This window comes from Octopus bimaculoides, chromosome 21, assembly GCF_046866305.1.
Source record: "Octopus bimaculoides isolate indiv1 chromosome 21, ASM4686630v1, whole genome shotgun sequence".
Lineage (NCBI taxonomy): Eukaryota > Metazoa > Mollusca > Cephalopoda > Octopoda > Octopodidae > Octopus > Octopus bimaculoides.
The window spans coordinates 12,762,738-12,786,633 of NC_142948.1; the positions used below are offsets into that span (position 1 = coordinate 12,762,738).

Below are 23,896 nucleotides of genomic sequence, written 5' to 3' on the forward strand. Positions count from 1 at the left end.
TCTTTATGTAACACCTGAAATTATATTATTTTAAAAGTCCTTCTCTATTTAAATAATGAAGTATGTCAGTTGAGATTTAGTTGCTATTTCTGGTATCGCCGACTTTTTATTTTCAGGCATACTAATTCTAGGACTACATAATGTAATGTTCGATTGTTTGAAATAGAAAAATAAACAATAAACTAAATAGACTCAGGTGTGGTTGTGTTAGAAGATTGTTTCTCAACCACATTACGCCGGGTTCAGTCCCACTGCGTGGCACCTTGAGCGAATATTTCTACTATATCCACGGTTCGACCAAAGCCTTGTGAATGGATTTACATGTATCATTTGGGATCTGTTCAGTTTCGATCACAGATTTTTAAAATTATTCTTTTTATGACTAAATGGTTTGTAATTTCTCACACTGAACACGGTTTACTTTCAACATATTTGACAAAATTTCGTACTTCAGAAGTTATTTCGTGTTAAAGTTGTCGTATTTGGGTTATTTTACCCAATCAACGACGTGTGTTCATCTGAAGGAAGTTACTGCTTTTTTCGATAGTAATGGCCACAGTCAAATGACTGAAAAAGGAATAAAAGAATAAAAGAGTAATTCTCTCAGATTTAAAGGCGGTGAGCGGGCAGAAACGTTAGCGCGCCGGACGAAACGTTTCGCGGTATTTCGTATGTCTTTAGGTTCTCAGTTCAAATTCCGCCGAGGTCGACTTTGCCTTTCATCCTTTCGGGGTCGATAGGTTGAGTACCAGTTGCGTACTGGGGACGATCTAATCGACTGGCACCATCCCGCAAAATTTCGGGCCTTGTACTTAGAGTAGAAAGGAATTGTCTCCGATTTAAGACGGTGGTGAATAATTTGAAAGTGATTTGACTGCTATGTCTAGTAGATCAAGTGATTGCTCTTTTTGTGTTTTCTTCCTTTTTTAAGAGGGTAAAATGTCTAAATATAATTAAGATAAAGCTTCATTGATTTATGACGTCCTTTCTGTCAGTTAATGATGGCTTCGCACCCACTTTTGGAGTTCTTTGACACGTGGTATGTGATGGTTGGTGAAGGGGCAGCCGAAAAAAAAAGATGAAGGAGGGGGAGGGGCAGAGGAAAAGAACTAGGAGGAGGAGGTGATAGTGGCGGAGCAGAAAACGAAGAAGAAACTGGAGGAAAAGGAAGGGACGGTGGAATAAGAGGAGGAGGAGGGAATATGAAGAATGACTAAAGAAGAAGAAGAAGAACAACAACAACAACAACAGCAACAACAATGACAATCACTCATAACAGCTGACCTCTGCAGAGCGCACGAACCCTGAACTGATGCCGTAGGTCATTTTATGCGATGCTTTAACGATTCTGCCATCTTCGCTGTCCTATTAATTTTGCTGCAGGAAATAGTGAATTCAATAGATTAAAGTACTTTCTTATTTCTTTAATAACGTAGTGTGTAAATGATTTAGGTGTTAAGTATTGCAACATAAACGCTATGCGTTGAATACAATATTTATGCATATAACACTATTATTAATATGCTATTTTAACTTGAGAATACCTTTTATAGTCAGTGACTAAATGCATAAAATACTCTTTATTTCACGATTTCTGTCCTTGTCTCACTTCAATCTATCTATCTATCTATGCCCCCCCTCTCTCTCTCTCTCTGTATATATATATATATATATATATATATATATATATATATATATATATATATATCTATTTATTTCTATATTTATATCTCTCTCTCTCTCACTATATATATATATATATATATATAAAACAGAGCCGGTTATATATAAGAGTTTAATTCGATGAACCGATTCGATGTAGTTCAAACACATACTTGGTCAGGGCTGGATCGATTATAACCAAGGTTCTGCTCTACAAAGTCTAACCAAAGTAGCAATAAGTGAGAACTGAGGAGCAATAAATTTATGTATAACTAATGAATAACATTTATTGATACATTTTTATACATGATCTTTAAAAGGATATGATGAAATGATAAAGCCGCTGTATGCGACTGAAACCACATTACACTGGAACTGCCATCTTTAACACTTTTATACCTGAATTAAAATTTTTGGATTGCGTGCATTTCCATGTATGAATAAGCAAAGTACTTGAGTGTTTTGGATGTTTAAAGAATGATTTTTAGGAAATCATTCAGTTGTATGGTAGCTAGGTCAGTTTTTGAGGCCAAAGTCTCCCGAATATTATTTAACCAATTCGTTCTCAGAAATGCTAGAGGGGAGATAAACAATTAGCACCAAAAGCTAATATTAGTTTTTTTTTTTTCTCGTGGTATCTACCACAGGATAGTTTGTTCTTACAGAACATCCACATTTAATAGGAGATATATATCGGTGTCATGGCAGAAGTCTAATGATTTGGAACTAACATATATTATAATATAATATGATATAATGCTATACATATATATATATATATATATATATATATATATATATATATATATAGAGAGAGAGAGAGAGAGAGAGAGAGAGAGAGAGAGAAAGAGAGAAAGAGAAAGAGAGAGAGAGAGAGAGAGAGAGAGAGAAAGAGAGAAAGAGAAAGAGAGAGAGAGAGAGAGAGAGAGAGAGAGAGAGAGACATATATGTATATGTTTTGATAAAAGCTAATGCACGAAATGCGAGGCACTTAAGTCATTGTGTTACTTCGGCGATTAAATAAAGAAACCAGCACCGTTCGAATCAAGACTCTTAGATATTTGGTATAGATCCAGCTCAATATATTCCATCATCATTCCTGCTCAAAGAAATTTGATAAATCAGTGTCTGGATTATTCGAAACCTGTAATCTACAGTAGTATTTATTTTTATTACGTTATAGAATATATAAAATCAAGAAATATAGAGAATATGAACAGATATATATCTCCAGTCAGGAATAGAAACTGTGTGTAGGTCAACTGCTAATTCTAAATTGTTCTCCAATAGAGAATAATTTTATTGAAAGGATTCTAGCATTATCAAAATTAAGATGGTAAAATACGAAAAATTATTCATAAACGGGTGCGGCTTAATATTGTTGACAAATTAAATTATTTTACGAATGAATTATAGTTTTCTTTTTCCAATATGATCTTTTTTTCTCTTGATTACTATGTTTGACTTCATTAACAAAACATAATTTTTGAGGTTCAGCATCTTTCACACCAGGAATAAATATATGGTTTTCACAGAAAACAATAAAAGCAAATTACCATTACGCTGATCTTTTTTTAACGTTGGCCTAAAGACACAAATTTCTAAAGTAGAACATTTGAATAAATTGAGTGCAGTATGGGAATTCTATTAATTTTTTAGGTTCTTATTTTTCTTTTGAATTATCCAAAAGGTAATTTGTTTTTTTTTTTTTCTGAGAGAGAAGACAGAAACTGCGTAGGTGCATGTGTGTCAATGATAGGATGTTCGTTTGTGCTCCTGAGTGTTCGTGGTGGCAGTAAGATAAGATGTCACAGATACTCAATATTGATGCCAGCAGTAGTGCATTCAAATTTATTTATTTCCTATTTTTCAAGGTTCTACTGATGGGTGAAGTTTTAGGATCTAGTATGCAGGCTATTCCCCTTCCATATTAGTACACATCTGCAAACGCAAAAAGTCGATTGCAGTACTTGACAGGTGCATAGAAGATTCAACATAAAACTAGAACTCTCCCAGGCAAAAAATTAGGATAACAATTCACAGAACAAATAACAAATTTCAGAATTGTTTGAGTGTCCGGAAAAAAGCTTGCGCTATTTGTTAGAGCTCCTTATGTTCTGAGTTTAAATTCCAACAAGCTTAATTTTGCCTTTCCTCCCTTCGATGTCGATGAAATAAAGTATCAATGAATTTATGGAGGTATGCAAACTGATTAAAACCCTCCCCTCAAATTTGCACCTTGTACCTAAATTAGAAACACTTTTTCGATGGGGAGGGAGAAAACTGCATATAAAAAAATTGTACTCAAATTAGAAATATTAAAGACAAAGGACAGGCAGAATCTTTTTTGTATTTCTTCCGATTCTTTAAGTTCTGAGTTTAATCGTAGTTATATGAACTTTGCTTTTTATCCTCTTGGGGCCGATGAATTAAAACACACGTAAAGTAATGTGATCGACGCTACTGATTAAACCACCTGGTCTCAAAATTGGTGGATTTAAAACAGTAAATATTGATAGAGTAGTGTGGACACACGTATTAAGAATGATTATGCGAATTCTCGGTTTGATTTTCGCTGTTCACCAAACACAAAACTATTTATCTGCTGGCTAGACAGTTTATCAATTGACGCTATAAATGAAAGTTTCGACTCCTGCTAGATTCATTAGTCTCGATTGCCTCTGGTCAACGCGACTCAATAATGTCAAGACATCGACTATCACAGAGTTCCTTGCGCTAATACATTGTGTTTCATCTTAAAAAAGCTGATTTATGAGGATATACAACAGCGGTTAGCAGATTCATGTTCGAATCCACCAGGATGTATGCGGAATAAACAGGCAGGTCATTGAGTTATAGATACAATATGATTAGAAACTGTCGGGATTGCCATGAATGGATATCTGCGACTATTGCACTTTTCGATCAAATGAACCAAACAATAAAAACGATAATATGCGAGCGCAAATTTATCTCTAAACTTAAATGAACACAAGAAAAAATGTGGCACGTATCGTCTATTCTGGGGATTAAAAAAGTTTGCCCTGTTGTACTACATTGAACATAAACATATATTAAAAATATGGAATACGATTAAAATATTTCAGTTTTATTTGTCTTGGTCGTAGGCCTCACTATAATGCTGGGCGTTTGAAATTATTTGTTAGAAGTTTCAGCAGAACACTGATAGAATTGCGACTCGTAGAACGTTCTGTGTACCATCTATTTTATAATAAACCGTTGAGGAGAGTCACCAGCAAAACACAATATCTCATTTACACACACATATACAAAACAGCGCACGCTGACACACGCTACACACACTTTCTCTCACTCATACGCACACCATTGCTCTTCCTCTATCTTTCTCCAGCTCCCTCCTACTTAACGTTCCTCCGCCTCTCTCTATATTTAAGTTTCGTCTTATTTTTTCAATGTTTATTTTTACACCATCAGCTGCCGATATCAAAGTCAACAGGGTGAAGCATCGAGGTCGACATAGTCATATCTAAATTTAACAAATCCATTAGCATCGAACTCTTCAATGACAATGAACATATTTACCAAAAATAAATAGAGAAAAAATATAGATAACAAAAAAAAAAAAGAAAATGTTTGTGACAAGCCTGTATTTGTATTGTACAATTCCAAAGCGAAGCTATATTCTTTATTTCAGAGAAACAACTCACGCATTCAACCGGACCAATCTTTTTTTTTTCTTTTTTTTTTTTTTGGTAATAAATAAATAAAATCAATCAATAAGGTAGTAGATCTGAAAATAGAATACTTAAAAAAAAAATCGTAGTATGGAACCTTTGTATATATATATATACTGGTATTAAGCATTGGTACCAAGTGTGGGTGGACAGGTGTATATAGGTGGCCAGGTGATCAGTTCTGTTGTTGGCACTCCGTCGCTTACGACGTCGAGGGTTCCAGTTGATCAGATCAACGGAACATCCTGCTCGTGAAATTAACGTGCAAGTGGCTGAGCACTCCACAGACACGTGTACCCTTAACGTAGTTTTCGGGGATATTCAGCCTGACACAGTGTGACAAGGCTGACCCTTTGAATTACAGGCACGACAGAAACAGGAAGTAAGAGTGAGAGAAAGTTGTGGTGAAAGAGTACAGCAGGGCTCGACACCATCCCCTGCCGGAGCCTCGTGGTGCTTTAGGTGTTTTCGCTCAATAAACACTCACAACGCCCGGTCTTGGAATCGAAACCGCGATCCCATGACCGCGAGTCCGCTGCCATAACCACTGGGCCATTGCGTCTCCACTATCAGCCCTGTTATATAGAGTAATAATTAGTCCCGGCTCAAAGGGCTGGTCACCCTGTCTATGGTGAGTAAAAGACCAACATCGCAACACGATCTCTGATCTGGGTGCCAATACTTTGTAGAGAGGATGAGAACAACGCGAAATGAATTGTTATGTTCCTGAATGCAGTGGATCATCCCCATTCAGGATTCGATACAACACCCTAATCACCAGGCACGTTCCTTCACAGCTCTGTTATTCTTCTCGACTATAGGTAACAGGTCTTGAATTTTATTGTATGGGTTAGCCGATTACATCGACTCCAGTGCTTGAATAGTAGTTATTTTATCCACCCCGAAATGAAAGGCACAATTCGAACTCAGAACATGAAGACAGACGAAATGCAGCTGAGCATTTTGTCCGGCAGGCTAACGATTCTACAAGCTTACCACTCCTATTATTGCTAGAACGAAATTTCCGTTGTCTCCATCACTTTCTTTCAAGGCAAGTACTTTCAGGAAAATTGTGTAGCGTATGTTTCGCAGGCCGAAAAATAAAAGCCAACTCAGACGGCAAGTCTAGTTTTATTGGTTTTAATTTCGTCCCATCCATTGGGACAAATTTCATTAGCATTAATGAAAGCAGCGTTAGTATTGTCAAGTTGATGAATGCTTCTTCAGCTCTGAGAATTTTTTTTTCATTCTTGGATGAGACTGCCTCATGACAGAAGCGCTAATACATCCAAATATATCACCCGGCATTCTAAGTAAACAAGGAAATTAATGGTCTTATGTCAACATTACATTTAATTCCTGTAAATATTTATAAAAGAATTAGCAATGTCTCATCAAGACTGCTGTAGCTACCCAATTAATTCTTAATAAATGCGTTATGCAATAAATAAATAAATGAGTGTCGGAGAAAGAAGAAACATAATTTCATGTAAGGATATTTACATAAACGGTATTTAGTTACATCCATATTTAACCTGAGTTTTAAAAATAACCGACTAAATTACACTTTAATTTCTATCCACACGGATTCAATAAAACGAACTAGAATTGCTATGCGAATCCTTTCCAACTAGATTATTGTCAAGAGTCAAAATTAGAAACTTGCAAGAATCTAATTAATTTTTCATATATAATCTAACTGCAAAGACAATTACATGTATAAGTGTGTGTGTGTGTGTGTGTGTGTGTGTGTGTGTGTGTGTGTTACATGTAACTAATAGAACCTGCTGCATTGATGGACTGTTAGGATTTACATCTGCAAACTTAACAGAACCTGCTCGGTAAGGAGAGTTATTTTTTGTTCGACACATTGGACGAGTGACTACAATTTTCAAACGGCATAAGAGTCAACTGCCAAACAGGAGATAGAGGCTGTAATCTTTCTTTTGGCGTCTCTCAAGGAGAAGGAAAATTATGATGTAACACTTGCAACATGGTTTGTTTCCAATGTAGGTGACTCGTAAGTTTAGAGCAAATGCATACATAGTTTAAGGAGAGAGATTGACACTATGCAAAGCATTTCCAGAGTTTGAAATACCCCAGGCACAGGCAGCGTTTGAATTTTAACGAATGTAATATGTTCTGCTTAATATGGCTTGCAGCATCTGTAAAAAAGACAACTCCTTGAAAAATTCCATAATGGAATGAAGGCATGCGTGAACACGGGTCGTAGTTCTCTTAGTAAAAACGTGTGGCTTACTGGTTAGAATATTCAGTTCAGGACCCTATGATCGTGAGTTCGATACCCAACGGTGCGTAGTGGTCTTGAGCAAGAACATTATTTCACATTGCCCTAGCCTATTCAGAAGGCAAAAATGGGTTGTAGCTGGATTTCACATGACCAGCCTTGTCATATTCCGTACCACAATGAATCTCTCAAACAACTACGTTAATAGTAGGCATATCTTTGGAGTGCTCAGCCACTTGTACGTTAATTCATGAGCGGGCTCTTCCGTTCATCCGATGTACTGGAATACTCGTCATTGTAACCGATGGAGTGCCATATTTTTTATAGGTCTCTGAACAGCAGTGTATGAGGAAGCAATCCTTACTACAGCGATGCAAAGCAGTGTAGAACACTATCAGGGAAGATTGGCCATATCTGTGTTGCTCATATTTAGATACTATTGCTTGAAATTTAGTCGAAGCCATCGTTTATGTATGTATGTGTGTATGTATGCACGCATGCATGTTAAAGATATAAAGGATTTTAAGAGCGAATTACATAAATGGAAGTTCTATAAAAACAGCATGAAGTATCTCGGGTTAAAGAAACTTTTAAACAGATAAATGTCGAAGTTTCCTCAAGGGACAGGAACCCGCAATGACATTCCACTTATTTCCACCCAAGGGTTTTTTAAAAACCCAATGTATTATACATTATCATTCAGAGATGTATCGACTTCGAGACTCACACTTAAAATGATTAATTTTTTTTTCATCGAATCTTAAAATTATCGCGATAGAAACAGATATAGCGAATGTTAATATGTAGGGTGGTTTTTACCCACCTCCCAAAACACCTCATACACACACACACACACACATATATATATATATATATATATATATATATATATATATATATAGATAGATAGATGGATGTACATATATGTATGTATATTTGTACATAATATATATATATATATATATATATATATAGATAGATAGATAGATAAATAGATGGATGGATATTTGTATGTACATATATCTATGTATATTTTTACATATAATATAATATATATATAAATATATATATATACATCTCTCTCCCTCATGCAGGCGTGTTCTATAATACATACACACACATGTATATATGCAAAACGCGTGCGTGCATTCACACAGCAGAAACACAGGCACGCTCTCTCTCTCTCTCTCACACACACACAGGCACGCGCGCATTCACACACTAAAGGTTATCTTTAAAACTATAAATATAATCTAATATACGTAAAGAATGAAGTATAGAGTTCTTTTTCTGTCAGTAATTTTCCACAACACTCTCGCTTTTTTTCTCCACCACCACCACTTCTTTTGTTAGCATTTTAACCTGAAAGTGAGTAAATACACTTTATCCGTCGCAGAAGTCAAGATATTTAAGATAACGTTTAAAAAAACCAAAAAACCCCCCCCAGAAATTCTAATCAAAAATATTTGAAAACAACGAATAAACTGTTTGAAAGAGACATACATAACTGCATGCATGTTATATTTGAACATCAAGCTTGTACGCAAACATACACAATCGTAAAACAAATAGCATTCCCTCCTTCAAACTTATTCTTTCTGTTAGTCTGTTGGTCCATTTGTCTGTCTGCCTGTCTCTCTTTCTCTATCGCACATACGAATGCAAGTGCACAAGAACGTAAGTATAGCAGAATTTGGCAATGAAAAACTCTCTATCTTCTTTATAAATTGCTGACCTTACGTGGCGGCAATATGTCTCACCAGACCTGGTTTATTCTGTAGCATATAATAAACACAATTTCTCTATTTCTAGTTTACTGGTTCAAGGCGGTGAGGGCAATGCCATCGTCAATATCTATCTGCCTACTCACATATCTACCCAGCAATTTATCCAACACTCTCTCGCTCCCCCTCGTGTCTGTCTCTGTCTGTCTGTCTGTCTCTCTCTCTCTGAACGTCACGCATCCATTTCCAAGTAAGTATCTTATATATATATATATATATATATATATATATATACATATACACATATATATATACATATATATACACATATATATATATACATATATATACACATATATACTTTTTTTTTTTACTCTTTTTACTGTGGCCATGCTGGAGCACCACCTTTAGGCGAGCAAATCGACCCCAGGACTTATTCTTTGTAAGCCTAGTACTTATTCTATCGTCTCTTTTGCCGAACCGCTAGGTTACGGGGACGTAAACACACCAGAATCGGTTGTCAAGCGATGTTGGGGGGACAAACACAGACACGCAAACATACACACACATACATATATACACATATATACGACAGGCTTCTTTCAGTTTCCGCCTACCAAATCCACTCACAAGGCTTTGGTCGGCCCGAGCCTATAGTAGAAGACACTTGCCCAAGGTGCCACGCAGTGGGACTGAACCCGGAACCATGTGGTTGGTAAGCAAGCTACTTACCACACAGCCACTCCTATACATATATATACATATATACACATATATACACATATATACACATATATACACACATATATACACACATATACATACATATACATACATATATATACATACATATATATACATACATATATATACATATATATATACATACATATATATACATACATATATATACATATATATATATACATATTTATATACATACATATATATATATATACATATATACATATATATATACATATATATATACATATAGGCGTAGGAGTGGCTGTGTGGTAAGTAGCTTGCTTACCAACCACATGGTCCCGGGTTCAGTCCCACTGCGTGGCATCTTGGGCAAGTGTCTTCTACTATAGCCTCGGGCCGACCAAAGCTTTGTGAGTGGATTTGGTAGACGGAAACTGAAAGAAGCCCGTCATATATATGTATATATATATGTATGTGTGTATGTATGTGTTTGTGTGTCTGTGTTTGTCCCCCCAACATCGCTTGACAACCGATGCTGGTGTGTTTATGTCCCCGTAACTTAGCGGTTCGGCAAAAAGAGACCGATAGAATAAGTACTAGGCTTCTAAAAAATAAGTCCTGGGGTCGATTTGCTCGACTAAAAAGGCGGTGCTCCAGCATGGCCACAGTCAAAAGACTGAAACAAGTAAAAGAGTAAAAGAGTATATATATATACATATATATATATACATACATATATATACATACATATATATACATACATATATATACATACATATATATACATTCTTTTATTCTTTCACTTGTTTCAGTCATCTGACTGCGAACTTGCGGGAACTTCTTCTGTAGTCGAAAAGATCGACCCAGGACTTATTCTTTGCAAGCCTAGTGATTATACTATCGGTCTGTCTTGCCAAACCGCTAAGTTGCGCGGACGTAAACACACGTTAAGCGATGGTAGGAGGTCACAGACACACACACACACACACCTATATGTATATATATATATATATATATATATATATACACACACACACACAAAAGGGCTTCTTTCAGTTTCCGTCTGCGAAATCCACTCACAAGGTTTTGCTTGGCCCGAGGCTATAGTAGAAGACACTTGCCCAAGGAGCCACACAATGGGACTGAACTCGGAACTATGTCGTGCGGAAGTAAGTTACTTAACATACAGCCACTCTCACACACACACACATTTGTGTCTATCTATATACATATATAAATATGTATGTAAGTGTGTGTGTGTATATATATATATATATATATATATATATATATATATATTTAATATGCAGAGATGTCTATAATAGGACATCTACTCGCTAGAAATAGCAGCAAAAGACTACATACCACAAAAATTAGGGATAATTTCGAAAGGAAATGAAAAATAAAAACTTTTACCAATCTATATTCTGTACCATGGTTTCAAGTCAATTTTAGTAAGATAAAGATTATATATCTTACAAGGTCGTACTATCGTCAGCAGAAATGACCAGACAATATATGAAGCACGAGTCAATACGCAGCATGGTTCGTGTTCCTATGTCTAATTTTTCAAAATATACCGCGTATTTGCGGTTTACCTAATCGGCAGCAAATACAAAAATGCAAAAATGCCGAAAATTTACAGATTGGTAAAAGTTTTTATTTTTCATTTCCTTTCGAAATTATCCCTAATTTTTGTGGTATGTAGTCTTTTGCTGCTATTTCTAGCGAGTAGATGTCCTATTATAGACATCTCTGCATTTTAAATGAATAATACATAGTCTATTGACTGTTTTTTTACTCTCGCTAGACCACTGGTGGTAAATAAAATTTCTAAAATTTTTTTTGCTACCCTATAATTTATTAATATATAATTTATTAATATATATATATATATATATATATATATATATATATATATATATATATGTTTGTATGTATGTATATGTTAGTATCTATGTACCTGTTACATGGTCGGGTCATCGACGACTAAACCGGCAGGCTTACTAATTCTGCTTAGAAAAGAGGCTGGTTTTCAGTGGACACACTGTCGGACCTAAAACAAAATCTGCCAAAGATTTGATGATCACAGTTTGAGTTAACAGCTCTCCGATAGCTTGAAAGGAGGGAACCCTAGTCGTTGTTTAATTGTCTCTATTAGAGAAGCCACACTGATGCAAAAACTACGTCTTCATTTGTAATCAGGGACGTAGACCAGTTCTGTTTAAGCAAAGACAGTTTGTTTAGCGCGAAAATTAGCCCTGTGTTAGGAATTTCGTTACTTATTCTATAAGTATCATTTAACGAACCGCTAAGTTACGGGCACGTAAACATACCAACATCGGAAGTCAAGTGAGGGTGAGGGAACAGACATAGACACACACACACACACGACGGGCTTCTTTCAGTTTCCGTCTACTAAATCCACTCACTAGGCTTTGGTCGGCCCAAGGCTATAGTAGAACAAACTTGCTCAAAGTGCCATGCTGTAGGACTGAACGCGGAACCTTGTAGTTGGAAAGCAAGTTTCTTATCGCACAGCCACGCCTTGATTTTTTTTGTTTTGATATATTTTTTCATGACTAAATGATTAAATGTTTTTATTGCATCGAACAACCCAAGAGATATGATTGAAGATGGTTTGATAAAAACCGTATCGCCACCCTTCAGGCTGGCTGTAACTGCAATTCCAACTCAGTATCATTATGATTCTGCCAAATAATTACGTTAATACGTTAATTATATAAGCAGGTATTTCAGTTGAACTAATCAGCATCGAGATCGACAGAGATCCGTTTTAGTATCACACAAATTTACCTTAAAATGATTAATGGAGTGGCTGTGTGGTAAGTAGCTTGCTTACCAACCACATGGTTCCGGGTTCAGTCCCACTACGTGGCACCTTGGGCAAGTGTCTTCTACTACAGCCTCGGGCCGACCAAAGCCTTGTGAGTGGATTTGGTAGACGGAAACTGAAAGAAGCGCGTCGTATATATGTATGTGTGTGTGTTTGTCCCCCCACCATCGCTTGACAACCGATGCTGGTGTGTTTACACCCCCGTAACTTAGCGGTTCGGCAAAAGAGAACGATAGAATAAATACTAGGCTTCCAAAGAATAAGTCCTGAGGTCGATTTGCTCGACTAAAGGCGGTGCTCCAGCATGGCCGCATTCAAATGACTGAAAAGAGCATTGTATCAAATCTAAACGCTTTGACACATCCACTGCTTATGATGAAAGTATATTTGCAGTAAATAAAGCAATAATAACTACACTAGCTATTTTAATACACATATATATATATATATATATATATATATATATATATATATATATATATATAAGTACAGCATAGCAGGTAACACTTCAATTCAAATATAGCTGCGGGTAAAGAAAACGAAAAGAACACGTTTATAAATGGTCAACATTAGATTTCCGTTGTTCGACTGGAATTACATCGGGGAAATTCTGGATAACACGGTATAATTTGCAAACCGAAATTGTTGAGATCTGTCAAAAACCAAACTAGCGTATGTTAAAAGTAGCTTATTTATACACGCAAACGTTTACACTTAAACACACACTTACATACATATACATGTAAACACACACATATATAAATAGAGAGAGAGAGAGAAAGAGGCAAATGAGACACATATACACACACACACTTTTCTTCAAGTAATAGTTGCTTTGTAAATAAAATTAACATATAAACATCGTTCTATATTGTTATTTCTTTTAAATTTTATCAGTCATTAGACTGCAGTCTTACGGGGGCGCCGCCTTAAAGAAATTTTTGTCGTACGAATTGGCCCCGGCATTTAATCTTTTTATGATGGTACTTATCCTATAGGTTTTCCTATGCCACACCACTAAAATGCAAGAACGTATACCAACCAACACCGGTTGTCCAAAAATTGTAGACACCCGCGTGAGCACCCCCCCCCCAGGCTTCTTTCAGTTTCCATCTACTAATTGCACTCACAAGTCTTTAGTCGGCCCAGTGCTATAGTAGAAAACACCTGCTTAAGATGACACGCCGTGGAACTGAAACCGGAACGATGTGGTTGAAAGCAAACTTGATAACCACACAGCCATCGCTGCATCCATCTAATTTTTTTTTATTGCTATTTGTTTTGCTCTATTCAAACTGTGTGCACATGTGTGTAAGCGTGCTTTGTATATGTATTCACGCATCTACAGACATACACACATGCACATACAAACACATCCATTAGCAAAGCATTAAGTGTGTTGAGTATCCCCCTTTTTATCAAGAGGTGATTATATAACACATTGAAGAGAAAATTTTGGCTTACTTAGTGTTTTATTAAGCCCGTAATCTTAACCAGTTTAAGCAAATATAATCTGATTTTTATTCTACTATGGATAATTCCAAATCACTGTTGCTGCGAATCTGTAATCTAACTTCGGTTTTTAATAAGCATAAGCTGTTGTATCATCATTACTAACACATGTTTATAATTATATATTTAGCTGTGAAGACATGGAGAAAAATTAATGCTTGTAGACTTATGTCTAAATAGAAATTGTTAATCATGGACAATTCTCAACAACTAAAACTATTTTAAAACTAAGCTGCTATAACCGGCGGCTGTATATCGCTTATTATCTAGTACTTAACTTTGAAAACATTGTCTTGTATTTGTAAAACTAACATTTAAACAGAACAAGCAAATCCATCCATGTTTAAAATCGGTAATTTCTCTGAGGTATTTACTATCAGCCAAAGAAATATGGCTCTTTCTAAGCAGCTCCAATTTCCAGGCATTTTGATACCTTAGATTTGAAGCATTGCGTTCGCCATGCCGTAATTCATCATGGAACATTGGTTTCGTAAATCGTGGATCGTGACTCTGTATACTAAAACAGTCGCCTGCTAACCACAGCGTGTCGCTGTCGGCAAGTGTCTTCTACTATAGCCCCGGGTTGACCAAAACTACTCTCTCTCGCATTTTTGTCACTCTTTTTAACCATGTAACTTCTTAACCATGTAACGCTCGTCTTCAATGTCGTTAGCATTTCTCTTTCTTGTTCTCTTTCAGTGGTTCTCAAAAGGTGCACCCGGGCGCACTGGTGCGCCCCAGAAGATGTGTAGGTGAGCCCTAAGATTTTCCAAAGACGTGAATTCCGATATAAAGAAGTAAATGCATAGCTAATTTCTTATATTATAGAATTATCTTACGGATATACCGGTATTTCCGTCAACACAAAATTATAACAACAGCACTCTTCTTTGCAATGAACAGCTAGCTTCAGGCCTGCAAGCAGGTTCGATACGCGTTGCGAACACGTTTTGAACGACTCTGCAACAGGCAAGCATACGGCAATGTGGCACTTGCAGGCGGTGGTATAAGACGTGGTGTTCTTATTGTGCTAAACAGACGTTAAGAGTGAAAGTGTTGTTATTTTCACTGGCAAAAAAAGTACACCCATACAAAATGGATAGGTTTCTTATTAAAAAGAAGCGTCGTACTGATGAATGTGAACCTGGAAGTGAGCAGAACTTAAGTGAAGCAAGCTGTTCAAATAAGGAACTGAAACCGCGGACTACTCCCGAATACGATGTAAGTTATTTAAGCTTTGGTTTCTCATGGACTGGACGTGAAGACCATCCTTTGCTGCTATGTTTAGCTTGTGGAAATAAAATGTCAAATGAATCATTGCTTCCTAGTAAACTGAGCAAACATTTAAAACCTAAACATCCTCATTTAGAAGATAAATCTACAAATTATTTTAAGAGATTGTCCGAACAGCATTAGGAGAGGAACTAAAAGAAGTTTTAGGTTAAGTTGTTCAGATGGTAAACTTTATGAAAACAAGAACTGTCAAATCTCGTATATTCGAACAGTTTTGTACCGATTTGGATTCTCAACACAAACGGCTGCTTTTACACACCGAAGTAAGGTGGCTGCCAAGAAGAAAAATACCTATCCGTGTACACGAGCTACGACACGAACTTCTTGCGTTGTTTGAAGAAATGAAACAATCTAATTACTGTGACCTTCGTTCCGAATTTTCGATTGCCAGGTTACAGTATTTGGCCGATATATTTCAGCAGCTCAATATTTTAAAGATTAACATGCAAGGGAAAGAAGAAAACATTCTAATGTCCACTGACAAAATGAAAGCTTTCTAAAGAAAACTTAAGATTTAGAAACGAATATCTTTCGAAGGGAATTTGGAAATGTTTCCCTTAAGTCAAAGTGAAACAGGCATAAATAAAGCACTCCCATTAATAGTTTAGCATTTAGCAAATTTAGAAGAAAAATCGAGTTCGTATTTCCCATCACTTAAAACTGAACAATGATTTCAAATTAACATTGATAGAAGAAGAGAAACTCGCTGCTATATCTACTGCCCGTGGATTAATGATGAAACAAAAGAAATTGTCACTTGAAGCTTTCTGGATTTCTTTAAAAGAAGAATAAGCTTCGATTTCTAAAAAAAAGCTCATATAGTTTTGCTGCAATTTTCAACTTAATATCTATGTGAATTGGGATTTTTCACTATTTTTACTATCAAGTAAAAAAGCATGGAACACTTACGTACATTGATGAAGAAATGCGAGTTTGTCTTTCAAACATGCGCCCAAACATTGAAGAAATTGGCAAGACACATCGAGTTAATGTTTCCCACGAACTCAAGAATGAAGCTTCTTAAGGTATGTGTTATTTTCTGTTACTTAGCGTAGAAATTTGTATATGGTGCGCCCTCAATTATTTGTCGGGGTTCAAGTGAGAACTACTGATATATACACACGCATACATGCATATACATACGTATGTGCATGCGCACGCACACTGACGTACACGCATGCGCACGCACAATGACACATACGCATGCGCACAAGAAACGCAGTTCCGATAACAGACAGAATCAACGACTATTTAAAAGGTTGCTAGATGCAACGGAAATTTTAGTAAAACCAGATAAGCAAATGAGTGGAAATCAGACCGGTGAGTGTGTTATATTAATAAGGTATTAGAAAGCACTAATAGAGAATGACTCTCCCAAGACAAAATAAAATAATCCGAAATGTTTTACTTTACCATACAACTATTTTTCAGCGCATCATTAATCAGTTAACTTGAAAAGACTTTGTACATTACATTTTTTTTCATTAACTCCCCGAGACTGATTGGATGCTTCAGTACACGTTCGCCATTGTTTTATTTAGATATATGGTTGGACCAACATAGCACTTACTGAGAAAAGACTCTTTAGATGCATGACTACCTCCGTGCATATGCGCGTGTATAAGGATATACATACATACATACATACATACACACACACGCGCACGCACGCAGTACGCATGCACGAGCGCACACAGATAAATTCAAACATACACAAGTACACCCATTCACGCACACATACATACATATATATATGTATATACATAAATATATATATACATATATATATATATACATGCATACATAATTAACTTCATACAAACACACATATATATATATATATATATATACTTATTTATATTTATACATATGTATGTGTGTGTGTGTGTGTGTGTGTAGATAAATATGTATGCATGTATATATAAGTGTATATATATATATATGCGTGCGAGTGTGTGTGTGTATATATATATATATATATATATATACACACACACACATATACACATAAGTATTCACATGCACACACGCATATAAACATACGTATACACATGCACACACACATATAAACATAACGATACACCTACACGTATATAAATAAGTGGGTAGTGAGGGCGTGGATCGTGATGTGCGTGCGAATGAGGTGAATCAGTGCGCACGCGCATGTGCGTACGTGTTTATCTGTGTGTGTGTGTGTGAGTGTCTATGCGCATATGGACGTGCTTGGGCATGTCATTAATAGCAGATTCAACGTATTAATTTCCAAAAGAGAAAAATGCCCATTTTGGAAACGACGATAAAGAAATAAAAGAAAATATAATGGTAGGATAGCCAAAGTTAGAAAGGAAGAAAAAACAAAAACAACATATTTTTTCCCCCTTTATTACCAATAATAAGAACGGCTGAAGACAAGAATGTCAGACCAGAATGTGAACTCGATAGAATTGATATCGGTAAAACAGAAGTATTTGTATAAAAACAGAAAATGAAATGCAAATTATACAAAGACAGAAAGAAACCTGAAATCTGAAGGGATAGGATCATTGAAGATGAAAATGTGACTGAAATTATATATATTTCCATGGTTATGTCATTGGGGCTCACGTAATTCACTGTTCTGTCTTATATTACTGGGTATCACGCCCAATAACATTCGTCTTTGAACTACGTATGTGTGTATATATATATATATATATATATATATATATATATATATATATATATATATGTATGTATCTTTCTATCTATCTATCTATCGATCCATCCATCCACCTATCTACCCATCAATCTATCTATCTATTTATCTACCCATCAATCCATCTATCTATTTATCTACCCACCAATCCATCTATCTGTCTATCTACCCATCAATCAATCCACCCATCTATCGATCTATCTAGCTATCCATCTATCTATCTATCTATCTATCTATCTATTTCTCTCAATCTCTCTCTCTCTGCCACCCACTCACTCACTCTAGCCACCTCTCTTCTCTTTCCCATATGTGTACGTGTTGCGTTTGTACTCAAAAAGAATTTTAGAGAAATCGACGCACTAAAAATTGCACACACGTATGCATAAATACGTATGCACTAACCCATGTACAGACATATGTATGTAAACAAATATGTAAGCACGAAGGTATGTATATATGTATGTATGTATATATGTGTGTATGTGTACATATATGTATGTATGGGTGTCTGTGTACATATATGTATTAATGATATAGAAGCAGTTATAATATGTATATCAATTCCTACACCTCTATTTTTCTCTCTATGCAGGTTCATGCGTACATGTTTGTGTGTGTGTGTGTGTGTGTGTGTGTGTGTGTGTGTTTGTGTGTATGTCTGTTTGTATTTTGTATGTGTCCATACATATACACACACCTACACATTTGCATATTACAGTTTTCCACAAATGTATACATAAATACATACACGTAGAAGAGAAGGCACAGGGATGGAAAAAAAAAAGCCTGACAGAAGGAGTAAACAGAGAGCGAGATAAAGAGCAAGCAATAGATATACAAGCAATCATATAAATGATGTCTCTTTAAATATCTATTTCTGCGAGAGAGAGTGTATGTTTGTCTCGGCTCGCATGCTTGTGTGCGTGATATATTTGTTATTGCGTCTCTAAAAATATCCAACAGAGAGCAAATGTAGTGCACAATCTACTTCTGTTAATTGTTGACGCCTAAAGCCATTTTATGGTTTCATATAACTGAGTAAAGGTGTAAAACGCTGTCTCACTGCTCATTTAGTGTTGTTTTATAAACTGTATCAGTAGCACTATTGTGTAATATTGGTTGAGATGAGGGGACATAACTCTGCCGTACTTAGATGCATTTAAATGATATCTGCATTGCACTGCATGTGATTTAATTTCATTTCGCACGGGTTGAGAGACTATGTTCTTATGTATGTTTTCTGTGAATGCGTGTGTGTGTATGTATGCGTGTGTAAGAGATAGTGAGAGTATAAATGAAAGTGAGGGGAGAGTGTCAGCGACTGCATATGCGTATGTTTGTCTATCTTTATGTCTATTACACACACACACACGCAAACATATACACGCATATTTATATATGTATAATGAGTGTGTGTACGTGTGTGTTCGCTCGCACATATGTTTGCGTGCGCGAATGATGCTCGTGTTAGTATAGGTATAGACACACTCAGCTGTCTCTCCCGTTTTAGCAATCCATTTATACGATATATATATAATTATTCAATATTAACAGTTTTGTATTAGAAAACCAAGAATTTATACAAGGCTGTAAAAGAAGTGATCAAACTAGTTGAGACATAGGTATAAAGTGAATTGCAGAATAAAACCGTTAGGTCATAGACTCAAAAAGCCGTAGTCCACCAATGACCACATATAAGAAGTACAACATAGACCACAAAACCAAATTAGCAAAGGGAAGTCAAAATTTTTATGCATAAGAGTAAAAACCGATTAAAAATACAATAGAATAATATAAATAAATAAAGCTGCGATTAAAAAGTTGATTAAAATATTAGAGACCGGTACAAATATAGTAGAATATATATATATATATATATATATATAGAAAAAATATATAGAGAAAAAAAATAATACATAGGAAAACGTAGCAGAACACTTCATTCGCTGGGACCAAAAGCCAATAAAAAAGGTTCAAGATAAATAGTACGAAAGTTCAACTACCTGCCTCATGACAGCAAATTTAGTAGATAAAATCCAATTTCATAAACAGGAATACCGAAGTGCACGGGATAAAACAACAACAGAACATCCAATGTGTGGCAAAGTAAAATCCATATTTCACCATTCCGCAGGTAACATCAGTAAAGTCAAACCATAAACATCATTTACAGTGGATTACAAGTATGGGACTGAATACAGACACAGAACACTTATGGCCATTTCAGGGGTATATCACCGTATTTAGTGCACAAATTAGTGATAACCCCTTCTTCAGGGTAAACAAAGACACACATACATCAACGAGGTCACCAGTCAAAAGAAATTATAATTATGAGAGCAAGCTTAAATAAGTAATAATATGGACTAGACCAAAAAAAAAAAAAAAAAATCTAATTTTTAGTATACCCTTTAGATTAGTCAGGCAGGTTTGGTAACCAAAAACTATTAGGTTTCAAATCCAACGTAAGCCATGATAAAAAATAAATAAAAAATAAATACTACCATTGTATCCATATTTTTATTATTATTTTAATATCAATTATTTTTGTCTATTTATTTACTTCTATCATTACCATTACTATCACCATTACTACCATTATTACCACTACTAATACTATTATTTTTGTTCTTATTTCTATTTTTATATAGTTTTGGGAAGGTGGAGGAAAATTTATGATTGCAAAAAGGGATTACCTCGATAAACTTATTCTAGGTTTTCGGCCCAAAAGACCTAAGAATGGAAAGGGATTCCCTAATGCATAATAAGCACTTGCTAATATTAGCCTTAAATTGGGGGGTTCTAGATAAGATTGACCATTCAAGATAGTACTTCTTATTCCTCCTCTTGAGGTCATGCAGGTAAGAGGCGAGTGTTGTGGAATTATAATATTTCTCATTAGAAAAGGAACTCATGTGCGCCCTGTACCTGGCTTTAAAATTCACTGAACTTCCAATATAAAACTTATTTTGTTTGTCCTCGTCTCTAACTACGCATTTATACACTACGTTTGTGGACAAACAAAGTCCGCCGAGAGGACATAAAGAGGGGTCCCTACAATTACATAATTTTTTACGGCCACCCTTAAAGTCATTTCCAGCATCATTAACCGCCCTCAGAACTTTATTCTTATCAACCATTCCACTTATCTCATTCCCAGATTTAGGCATAATCCGAGGGAATGAAGGGCCCATTCCACTATCGTCGTGTGGTTTGTTTGTTTGTGTGTGTATATATATATATATATATATATATATATATATATATATATATGTGTGTGTGTGTGTGTGTGTATATATATATGTGTGTATATACGCCTACATGTGTCTGTGTGCACCGTTGTATATGTGTGTATGTGTTTTATGGCCAGGTACATATAAATAACTTGCAGTCCATCATGCATCAGACGTCAGCTATCTCATTTTTCTGTCAGACACATCAAGGGAAAAGCATACGAGGTCCGTGGCCCTAGGCTGCACCCTCAGTGGATATCATCAGCTTACGCAAAGTGGTTATGTCATTTGCACTGAAAGTGAGAAATGTGCTGGAAAATTTTAGCTGAAAAATTCTGTCTTAGAATCTGACAACGAGTATACGTGGTCAGTATGACTGTTTTCGGACAGTTGGTTGACTACTGATATTAACCTGAACGCAGTAAGTCATTCAGCATATTTTATTTCCATGAATGCTGTGTGTGTGTGTGTGTGTGTGTGTGTGTGTCGGAATCAATTATCATACGTCTGATGCCCGCTCATATAAAGCAAAAACTTAAGGGATAAAGCGTGAGAAATACTTATCCGGTGAGTGATACGAGAGTCTTGTGATATTTTTGAAGGACCTACTGTAAAAGCACAAACATTTGCCCGCTGGAGCCTCGTGGAGCATTAGGTGTTTTCGATCAATAAACACACACAACGCCCGGTCTGGGAATCGAAACCGCGATCCTCCGACCGCGAGTCCGCTGCCATAACCACTGGGCCATTGCGCCTCCACATCTTTATTTATAGTCCATATTAAATATTTTCTGACCGCGATTTATTTTACGAGGACTCTTTTTAATTCTAACATTTCTTTAAATTCAGCTTTGCAATTTTAGAAGACAAAACAAAATTCTAATGATCCATATTGAAACATTTAAAAAGTACAAACCTGAAAATAAATTGAAATAACTGAAGGAACTTGGTAATGAGGAGACAGGTGGAAATGACTTACCTAAATTTGATGCCTGAAAACTATCCTGAGGTTGAACCTTCAAAACGTCGTATATAAGTAACGTCTGAGGTAGAATCTCATTCTTAAGATTCACCTTTTCGATTGCACTCATAAACGCCAGTTTCGGGCCTTCGTTCTCAGGTTCGAACAATGCCCCTGCAAAAGAAATTGAAGAATATGTAATACACGTGACTTGTCAGTATACATACATGCATACATAAATACACACACACATGCGGAAATGTAGGTATAAGATATGATAAATCATTAAGAACTCGAAGGATGAGACTCGAAATTGGTGAAGTTATAATTATGGCGTGTAGAATATTGTGGTGAGAAAAAAATCGTGGATGAAGACAAACGTCTATGGTTCAAGTCATATGGTCAGCCTTCGACCTTGTTTTTTTTTTTACTCAAGGTATTTTTTAATCCAATTTTCTATATGGTATTTTTATAGCTTTATTTGCTTCGAGTTCCATTTTTAAGAACGATTTATTTCTTATGCCACAATGTTTATAAATTGAAATAAAGGTATAAATATGATGTATACAAGTAAATATAATAACAACTACAGGACTTAACTTTTTTGTGGAACCTTAATAGATATACAGAGATTAACACTAATGAACATGCATACACGTTCTTAGGTATTGCCATAAGATGCACTATGCCGAATGAAATAATCACACTCTGTATTTCTACATATTTTACACTCTAGTACGCACTAAAACTAAATTTAGTGTGAAAACTAAATGAATTATGTAACACAACTCACAATGGCCTGTCACATATATCCAAACAGCAAAGACGAGTAAGGGTATATGACATTCCATAAAGAGAAGTACTTAATTTCTTGAATATATCTCCGCTTTCAGAAAAAATGGAACACGTATTCGCTTCGAAACGGGAACAAGTAGAAATGAAAAAAAATGGGGAAAATTTGAAGAATCAAGAATTCTTCACAAATGACATGATGCTAACACTTTTACTGCGGATTCCACTCAAAGTCTCTTTACCTTTAACTACGGCAAGCATTTTTATATACCAATGTATCTTTCACTGAGGAAAATCATATTTGAAACTATTTTCTGTTGAGATATGTCAAGTTTAATGAAGAAATGTGACGTGCAGAAAATTCACTTCTATATTTGGTAGATATTTAACAATATTACCGGAATAACCATGAAATCTCATTTTTCATTGAAGGGATTAAAGACAAAGAAAGTGTGATTGTCAAGATATGAGATTTCTTCCTGCTTCATTAGGCTG

The 23,896-nt window shown here is 35.7% G+C and overlaps 1 protein-coding gene across 2 annotated transcripts in view; it reads right to left on the reverse strand.

The window, feature by feature from the left end:
- LOC106876162 (glutamate receptor ionotropic, kainate 2) overlaps positions 1-22,783 on the reverse strand; it is a 260,251-nt gene extending 237,468 nt beyond the window's left edge. For both annotated transcript variants that reach the window (XM_089338814.1, XM_089338815.1), the window contains exon 1: positions 22,628-22,783. In XM_089338814.1, the coding sequence (XP_089194940.1) occupies positions 22,628-22,739 (112 nt within the window). In that variant the 5' untranslated portion in view covers positions 22,740-22,783. The remainder of the gene's footprint in view (positions 1-22,627) is intronic.
- Positions 22,784-23,896: the final 1,113 nt, after the last annotated feature.